The following is a 10,307-nucleotide window of genomic DNA, read 5'->3' as shown; positions in this document are numbered from 1 at the left end:
CTCAAGGTTGACTGAAAATTTACAGGTTCAGATTCATTCTGCTCACGCTCTCTTCGACTCCCTTCCACATTCTGAGGCCTCAAGGTCGGCTCAGTCTTTGGCTGTATCTTTATTCCTTGTCCTCTAGTGTACGTAGGGATCACACATTGATTCTGATTGTTCGGACAGGTGACTGTCACCCATTGATCTCCATCCTTGAAGTTTTGGACCTTCAATTCAGTTAAGACATTGAAGGGCTGTCCTAAGAGAATCTTCAATGGAGCCTTCTCTACTACATGTAATTGTAGTCCCCAAACTTGAAAGGAACATTCCTGCAAAGCCTAAGCATTGATTTGATTTGCCCATTGGCTGACTGCATGTGGATCACTGAATTCGGATCCCATTTTAAGCCTACACCTTGGGCAACCCATGCATTGATAGCTACAATCTGCGATCCTCCATCGATCACCGCTTCTACACTTTCTGTAGAACCATTTACTTCTGGGAACACACAGCATAGACCTTCCGATAGTCCAGCTACTATCACTACCTTCTTCCTCTCCTCGGGATTTAGCTCGGTCTGATACGTTTCTACTATATCTCGATGAATAACGGAGCCAATAGGCAATCTGTCCTCTTCTTTCACTAGAGTCTCAAATGCATCTACTACTTCAATATTATCTACCTTGATGAACTCGCTATCTTCATTGAAGACCTCCGCGTACAGAGTAGGATCAGCTATTGGAACATCTAGCGTTTGTAAGAACGCTTTCAAATTCGACGTTCTAGCTTGTTGATTTCTCACCCTTCTAAGGAGAGCTCTTCGAAAATCTTCCAATATGGTCAACTCATCTAAGCAAACATATGAAGGATTAACCATCATTTGGTTGATCACTTTATTGATCAGCCTCTCCTTTTCTTTCTTGCTCCTAAACTGGAGACTCTTAATATCATCCACGCTCTCCTTTCTAATGTCACTCTTAGCGCTAGCTTTTATTGGTACTGGCATTGGCACCGCTACTCTAGGTAGGGCTGAGTCCTTTGGATGAGGCACTTTCAGACTCCGCTAGTGAAGTTTCATCTGCATTTTTCTTTCTTTAGGGTATCACATATTGATCTCGTATGTACTGAGGGGTATCTATTACTACTTGTGGTTTTGGCGGCAGTTTTATTTTTTTGGAGTCCTCCATTTTTCTCTGGGTATCCTGAGCAGACCTTGTAGACCACTCTTTTGTATTAGAGGAGCCTTTCCTTGGACCTTCTAGTTTTTTGAGTTGTCACCTTCCTGGCAACTCTGCGTTTCCACCTCTAAAGCAGCAATTCTCTGCATCAAGACTTTGATTGTTTGAGCTGATCGGTCAGGCAGTGGGTCTTCAAAGTCTAGCTCTCCATGTAAATAGAATGAAGACTTCAAAGCTCCGGGCCAACCTTTCTCTCTTGCTATAGCTCGAATCCTATCTGCTCGTGATTCTTTCTTGGACTGATCGGGCAGTGGTAAACTGTTCCCGTCCTTCATTTCCAAGCGATTTCTATCATTCATACGAATCCATCCCAACTCCGTGAACTCTTTTGCATGTCAACATTCTCTCCAGAAGTGTCCAACTTCTTCGCAGATAATACAAGGCTTGTCCATAGTAGGACCCCTATATAGCTGTCCTGTTGTAGATGCATTATTTACTGTTGGGCCAGAGCTAGCACCACTACTCTGTCCTTGGCCAGTATTTCCATTATGGAACGCTGTAGCTTGCATTTGTTATATCCGTGCCGGTAATGGCACTAAAAACTACTACTAGGTGCAGCAAAACACACTCCAAGCACGAAGTGCGCAAAACCAAACCCAACACAGTGTAGTTGATTTGTGGAGGTCGGTATCAATGGGTGTTCTCAGCAAGGTTCACTGAGAACTCTAAGATAGGACTTCAAGGGTGGGGCTTTATATGGTTCAAAACAAATTCTAATTCTGTGTTCACAAGTCAAAATGACAAAGGCTTTCTACAAAGTTCACTACTTCGAGGAGGTGTTCAATTCTTTCTAAGTTCAAATAGAACTATCAAATTCAATTCAAATTCGAGTCAAAGCAACTCTACAAGTTCAAAGTTTCCAAGTACCAAAGTGGCAACAAATTCAAAACAAATTCAAAGTTCAAATCTAATCTTTTCCAAATACAAACACCAACTTTGAAGAAGTGGGGCAAAGTATGAGCCAGAGTCCCCTAGTGAAAGCACTTAGGCTTCTCTCGTAGGTTACTGGGGAAAATACTGCTGCTACCACCCTTCCTTATATACGCTTTTTCGAATAAATAATAATCAAAAGTCGAAGATATGGTAAAAAGTCGAAAATATAGAGAAATCCCTTTCAGAGATACCAAAGTACCCTTAATCAGGTATAGTACATGTCAATTAGATATAAAACTGTCCAGAATATAGTACTCCTTATTTCTTTTCCTCATATTTTCTTTATTCCTGTTCCAAGTCGGATATCTTTGACATTTGCATGTGGATACATCCTGACCCCTTTTTGTTTCCAAGGCGAGTCCCCATGTGTTCCCTTGTTCTCTCTTGTTCTATCCAATCTGGAATAGTCCAAAACTGCTCGATCTACATTCCAGGGATCGTTCCTATGGTTCTTTCCTGGTAGAATATCCTTTCTGACCGGACATCGTCAACATCTGCCCCTTTTCTTGTTTCCAGCTGTAAGTTACAGCCACCGGCATTGTTTCCGTTCCTTAAGTCTGAAGTGGACTTTAGATAGTTACATCTGTCCGATTGTTACTTCCAGATGTACTTCTAAGAGTTGTTTCCGTCTTTTCAACCAATATCGAAGAAATCAATAAATTGATAGTAAAATCAAGTGTCCCCATGTTTGCTACAAGTATTTGCGAATGAGACAAGGCCTATGCAAATGAATGAAGGTTTTTAAAAGGCTGCTTCATCGGTTCCTACAGGTTTCAGAACGTCGAAGACTCTCGTCTATAAGGTAATTCATACTTTTTGTACTTCAGCTAACCCGCAAATAGACCCGTGCTTTGACTAGCAGCTTGGGCTTGCTCTAATCCTCATATTATGTTCCCATTTTGATTATATTATATATAAAAATGTTAAAAATGCGTTTATTTAGGTACTAGTAGAGTATATCCACGATACCGGATCCATTCTGGACCGACCAGATTATAGTCCGCTTCCATCCAGTCCCTAGTCTATGACCAAGGATTGTTTGTAACAAAGACCAAGATGCTTTTACTTACTATCATTCATATACTCCACACATTCACATTATTTACTCCACTATCTCTACTTGGCCGAGTGTCCATTCGGTCTAGTAACTTCACTTAATTCCTTAGTCTGTCTGACTCGGACTCCGATCAGATCTCACCTACTTTCACTCTATCTCCTTTAGATATCTCGAGTACTATATAAGATTTACTTCTTAATAGCTAGTACTTCAGAATTTAACTCGACTCTGGTTATCATTGATCAGGTCTAAGACAGTTCGACTCAGGGAGCCGTTGTCCAATAACTTCGGCTACTGTCAAGACTCGTCACTCTCATCTCTCTCATTGCTGTCCGAAACATTCCGATCACTTCCGATCACTTCTTCACTTCTTCTTTCTATCTATCTATCATTCTATTTGTCAGATCCACTCGGGTCCGGTCAATCTCTGCACATCCGTAACAGTAGTTAAATTCTTTTTCTTGAGTCGATATGTCGTCCAATCCAGACGACCATTGCGAACACCTTCCTGTTTTCGAAACCCTATTCCCCACACGTACTATTACAACACAGGCCCATGTCGGGTCTGCTCTTCGCTTTTCTCATCTCGATATTCCCAAAACTCCCCGAAGGGTCAGCAGCGTTTATGCTTCTGATTCCGACGATCCCTACAACACTCTACTCTCTCCCAGTAAACTCCAAGGAACCATCGATCGTTCACGATGCTCTTCTACCGTACGACCCCGACCATCTCTGATACTCTCCGAATTACAAATGGAGGAAATAGGAGAAGAAACGCCCAGGGTTGATAAAGGCAAAGGTAGAGCTGATGACGCTGATGATCCACCGGAAGATGGAGATGATCCAGACGAAGATCTGTCGGACCCTCCTGGAGGTGGCTCAGGTAATGGTGGTGGCCCTGAAGGTCCTCCAGATAATTCCGGAGATCTGGGAGGTTCTGGTGGTGGTGGTGGTGGTCCTCCAGCTGGCGGAACGCTAGGCGGTGCTCCTTACCGAAACCCGTCTGATAATTTCTATTCCGCACTCACCAGTTATCTTACTGTGCAGAACGCATTGCTTCAACAGATGCTCCGCAAAAAAGCCAAACCCAAGAAGGGCATACGCCCGAAGGAACCTGAGACTTTCGACGGTTCTGATCCTCACAAACTCAAAAATTTCCTCACTGGTCTACAATTACAATTTAATCACTACCCCGACGTTTTCTCCTCTGATCCATCCGCGAAGGTCAATTATGGCCTCTCTTTCCTCCGAGGTACTGCTCTTGAATTTTTCGAACCTGAACTATTGGGTAGTGAATTTTCCGAACAGGATCCGCCAGCATGGATGGGTAGCTATAAAGCTTGGGTGGTAGAATTACAGACAAACTTTGGCCAAGTGGACTCTGCTGGAGAAGCTTCGGACAAGTTGGATTTACTCACTATGAAGACTACTGACCGAATTGCTCGTTACATAGTGAAGTTCAACTCCCTTGCTGCTAGAGTTGGTTACAGTGATCCAGGACTCTGTCATTCTCAAGGATCAGGTCTCCGCACTTCCCGGAGGCCGTCTGGACCTTTACCATCCGCTTCGGGCCGCTGCGAAAGCAGGCGACCAACGCTATTGGCAACATGAGGCCGAAAAAACCCGCGCTGCTCGTGGTCAATCCAACAATAATTCCTCTAACAAACCGAAACAATCTACTTCCTCTTCTACTTCTTCTTCAACCAACTCCCAATCTCAACCCAAGCCGAAAGGCAAGGGACAACAACCCACTACGACTTCAAACACCGTCGCTTCCGGATCGGGTTCCACCGCTCCCCGTCTTCCCTTTTTAGATAAGTTAGGAAAAGATGGAAAGCTGAATGCGGCTGAAAAGGCCCGCCGATTAAAGGATGGGTTGTGTAGCTATTGCGGGGGTAAACATAAGGTTGATGATTGTCAAAGAAGAAAACTAACCAAGCTGCAAAAGAGGCTAAGGCCTATGCAGCTACTGCTTCCACTATGGCGTCAGCCAAGTCCGACGGAAAGTCGGGAAACTAGGCTGCGACTCTGAGACCTCGGCACGAGCTCGGAGTTGCACTGCACCGGATCGTGTCCGAATTGAGGTTACTCTCAACGGAGCTGCACTCTCTTCTCCTAATTCTCTTTCTGTCCCTCTATACTCAAACGCTCTTAGTTTCTCAGCCCTTATCGATTCCGGTTCTTCACATTGTTTTATTGATTCCAACTTTGTTACTAAGAACCATGTACATACTGTACCTATTTCTCCTATATCTTTACGACTTCTTAATGGTTCCCTCGGTTCCATTATTACTTCCTCTGTCTCTCTTCCTATGAAATTTCCTATGGGAGAAATCATATCAATTGACTTTTATGTCACTTCTCTAGATTCTACCTGCAACTTAGTTCTGGGATATAACTGGCTCAACCGCTACAATCCATTGATTGACTGGTCTGAAAACAGTATCGCTTTCCGAACCGACACGCATCCGAATCCGGCCGAACGTCCGTGTCCCTCTATCAAGGTCTTGGACTCTCCTTACATTCCTCTGCTTGGCCCGAGTAAACGCCAACAGGCAGAACTCCACTATGCATCCAGTTCTACTCCTTATCCTTTTGAGCCTATTTATTCTTACGCAGATCTATTAAATGCCCCTACAAACTCGGTTCCACTCGTATCCATCATCTCAGCTCGTGCTTATTTGAGGGCTACTAAGGAATCAGGTGTGAAATCCTATACTATGCACTTGGCCAACCCATCAGCTGAAACGGTAGACAGAAAAGCATCAGATGTCTCCAATGAAGATCTTGCACGTATCCCTAAAGAATACCACGAGTTCTCTGACATATTTTCTCCATCTATGGCGAAGGAACTACCTCCACATCGTTCTCACAATATTAAAATTAATATCGAGGAAACAGTAGATCCTCCATACGGTCCGATATATTCACTATCTCCTGCAGAACTCAAGGCACTTTGAGAATTCATTGACGAACATATCAGTGCTGGGCTCATTACTCCTTCCAAATCTCCTTTCGGTGCTCCAGTCCTCTTCGTTAAAAAGAAGTCCGGTGATCTCCGCCTTTGTGTTGACTTCCGTGGTCTTAACAAGATCACTAAGAAAGACCAGTATCCGCTTCTGCTTATTTCCGACCTTCTCGACTCTCCTCGAAAGGCTCAAATCTACACCAAGCTAGACTTACGTCATGCTTATCATCTTGTCCGGATCGCAGCCGGAGATGAACCAAAGACAGCTTTTCGGACCCGGTACAGGTCCTTTGAATGGCGTGTTATGCCTGAAGGTCTTACCAATGCTCCATCTGTTTTTCAACGCTTTGTTAACGATATTTTCTCCGATATGCTTGATGTCAACGTCCTTGTCTACTTGGACAACATCCTCATATATTCGGATGACCTCGAGTCCCATACGGAACATGTCAAAGAGGTTTTCCGACGGCTCTGAAAAAATGGTCTTTACTGCAAACTGTCAAGACTCGTCACTCTCATCTCTCTCATTGCTGTCCGAAACATTCCGATCACTTCCGATCACTTCTTCACTTCTTCTTTCTATCTATCTATCATTCTATTCATCGGATCCACTCGGGTCCAGTCGATCTCTGCACATCCGTAACAGCATTGAACAATAGAAGTGCGGCTGGCTCATGTCGGGTATCTTTTTAGATAGCTCCGTGACCGCTCACGCAAAATCGTTCAAGCACACGTTTTGTGCGTCTACTGACGCCATGAATTTCATCGTTAATTCATCCATCGCTGGTTCTCTTTTTACTGGAGCTACAGCTATCGCTGCTGTTGGCTCAATCTTTGGACGAGTAAGTAACGACATCCCTTGGGGCTGAATGTTAGGTTGAGCACCCAAAGTATAAGCCACAGGATCCGATCCTTGAGGTGCATATATGTTGCCCACGAGTTCATTACTGATTCTTAATACCATATCCCTTACTTCAGAGAAAGGGAACAAATCTAGCTGAGAACTAACCCATCCAGGAGCTCTCTTGGCATCTAGTAAGAGAGACTTATAATGAGGGTCCCTCAAATGTTTCCTAATCTCTCTCCAAAACGTCGGCTCTAAACTCTCAGCAAACCTCTGAACCTTCTCTCTGTTTGACAAGCTTCCTGCTAGCTTGTCGGCTTCAAATTCAAACTCCATAATATACAAAGTAAGTTTTTGCAATTGCTCTTCAGCAATGCACACATAGTGAGCTTTTAACAGCTCTAAGCTCTCAAGTGCGCCGACTTCTTGGTCTCTGATCGAAGGGAACAAATCTAACAGCTCCTTTTCGAAGGCACTCCAGCTATACCCTCGTGTAGATTGCAAGCTGTGCCCTAATAGTCGCTGCATATCGAACTCCATTTGTATCATAGCTAGGTGTTAATCCATGCTGGACCGATATGGACTGACTGGTCACAATCACTTTCATTTTATTCTTAATTACTCCACTTACCTTAATCTCCGTACTTTCCATTAAGCCTAGTCTATCGGCTTGGGAGTCGGTGGTCCGAATGCGGATCCGACTACTGTCTCCGTCTTGGACCTTGTACATTTCTATCCTATATAAGATGTACAACTTAGTGGTTACCTTCTTCAGAATTAAACTCGACTCTGGTTTCCCAGTGACCTGGTCTAAGGCAGTTCGACTCAGGGAGCCATTGTCCAATAACTTCAGCTACTGTCAAGACTCCATCATTCTCTTCACTATCTCCTTCGCTCTCCTCGCCGTTCTCCGACACACTCCAATCAACTCCATTTCTTCCCTCTCTTCATCTTAGATCGTTCCTCTCCTAGTATATCCTTCAGTACATATCTTATCTCTTATCTTATTGTTTCTCCTTTCGGTTCCGTTCAGTTCCGAGTCATTCCGCACGTCCTTAACACTAGGATGATATAGGATTCCTCATGTCTCCAGCCCTTAAGGGCTCCATACTGCTTTATGCTCACTAGCCATTCCTGCAGGTTTCCTGGAACCAAACAGTTGAACATAGGCAACCTCCTTTTGGAGGAATCTTTGTCTATTTCCTTTACTGCTTCTTTGGTGAACTCAGCCCAATTCGCCTTCAAGGGCCGAGGATCTCCTAGCAGCTCGGGATCAAATGTTTCTGACATAACTGTTGGTGGTCTTTCAAAGAATAAACTAGGGTTTGCTTCAAAAGAATTATAGACTTCTTCTATAAGGTCGAAGTCTGAGTTATAATCAGACGGTAACAAGGAGAGCAGCGAAGATTCTGGTGTAAATTCTACGCACTCAGGAATTTTGATGGATGGAAAAGCTATAGGTCTTAGCAGTAGGGTATTTGCTATGCACGGCAGACTTTGATTAATTGGTGGTTCTCTCAGACTTCTGTCAAAGGAGAAACCGGGGATTTGTGGATTGTTACGAACTACTCTGTTGGTAACTCTCCTTTGCAATATTCTGTTTGATTTACGTGAAGGACGAGTAGATGATTCAGCTCTCTGATCTAGAACTTCACTCAATGCCAAGGCTGTTAGACTATGAGTCTGTAAAACCTGATTTCCAGCAGCTCGTTAAGTGTGAGTTATTCTCTTTTGTGAACTAATCTTTCGGGGACTAGCTCTGATTTTTGAAGTTTCTTTTGTTTCTGGCTATCTTGTGTGTAACAAGATTACTGCAATTTCAAGCAAGAATTCCTTTTTGAATTCAATATCACTATCTTTTTAAGATAAGTTTCCACCCCCTGCGGTGATCACCAGGTAATGGGCGCTGGGAATGATATATCAACCTCTATCCTCAAGAACAAACCAACCTATCAGTGCTATGTGTAGCACTAACAAATCAATCAATCCTCAATAATATAGCTATCCCAGTTGTGAAGAGTCTATCACCACTCAACACCCCAGAAGAATTGCAAGGGTGGAAATGCTTGTCAAAGGGTACGCTTCTTATCTCAAAAAGGGTAATACTAAAGACTAGGGAAAGCTAGCTCTTAGTTACAGCTATCTGTGCTACACACTTGAGCAGCTAGGGGTTTTGTAGTAGGGTTGCTTTGTGTCCAGTGGACTTAGAATGGAGAGTGGAAAGCTAGGGCTCCTCTGTGGACTATGAAACTCAATACAAAGACTATTCTCTGAATAACTCTGAAGGTCTCTGAACTGTTCTCTGAATTGCTTGCTCTTATCCAATCTCTTATCCAATCACTGATTTAACAGGGCAGATCTAATCTCTATTTGGAGGCTATGCATGGGCAGTTGCTCCGAAACTTTCCTACACACTGGCAGTACTTGCTTGCCTTAACTACAGATACAGGCCTGGTATATATACACTTTCTACACTAGGTTACAAATTGTCTTCGGGCTTGGCTGCCCATGCTGGGTTCTTGCGGGCAATGTTATCTAGCTCCATTCTTGCTCGCTAGCACTGCTAGCATATGTGTCTGACTTCGCTAGCTCTTTCTGCCAGGCATCTGCACACGGTCTGGAAGAGCTTAGCTCTTAACGTCACTGGTCTCTATTCATCGGTTAGTCTCTTAGCGAGGACTTATATGGTTCGGCGCATGGAATCTGACCCTCAATCCTATCCAAGAGCACTAGCTCTCTCCAACCTGTCCGAAGACAGTCTGTCCCTATTGCTTGCACATGTTCAGACACTTCTCTGATTGCTCACACTTAACTTCATCTTGTCCTTGGTCCGGGGCGTGTGTTTTACTTCTCTCCATAGCATCTGCTCGGTCTGTATGAACTGCTAGCACTCAACACTTCGGCACGCCTTTCTTTAAGTCCTTCTTTGTTCAAGAGCACTCGCTCTCTCTCTTCAGGAGTCTGTTTAAGACTTCATCCTTCTTAGCTACAAGTCCAGTACTGAAGCATAGCCTCAACATAATATCCCTTAATTGCTTTGTGCATAATAGCGTACAGAGAGTGGTCTTTCTGAATAGTGACCACTCGCATAGTACTAGTCTTACAGTTTTCAGGCTAGCTCTATGGGATGCTCTCTAGCTGTTTCTCAGCTGTGCTAGTGTACTCTACTAGCGGCCATAAGCTTTAACTAGCAGCTTGGACTCACTCTAGTTCTCATACGATGTCTATATCGTTCCAAAGCACTTAGTATATGTGCTGAAATGGACATAATGTAGTGTAGATGTC

At 43.8% G+C, this 10,307-nt stretch overlaps 1 protein-coding gene across 1 annotated transcript; it reads right to left on the bottom strand.

The window, feature by feature from the left end:
• Positions 1-271: 271 nt before the first annotated feature.
• E1B28_002625 (uncharacterized protein) lies at positions 272-988 on the bottom strand (the record flags this gene model as incomplete). Its single annotated transcript, XM_043159555.1, has 1 exon — positions 272-988. One exon carries the CDS (start codon positions 986-988, stop codon positions 272-274), a length of 717 nt encoding a protein of 238 aa, XP_043003158.1.
• Between the last annotated feature and the right edge of the window lie 9,319 nt (positions 989-10,307).

The sequence above is a fragment of the Marasmius oreades genome, chromosome 10 (genome assembly GCF_018924745.1).
Source record: "Marasmius oreades isolate 03SP1 chromosome 10, whole genome shotgun sequence".
NCBI lineage: Eukaryota > Fungi > Basidiomycota > Agaricomycetes > Agaricales > Marasmiaceae > Marasmius > Marasmius oreades.
The sequence above is the reverse complement of the archived record's forward strand: the minus strand, read 5'-3'. Positions and strand labels throughout refer to the sequence as shown.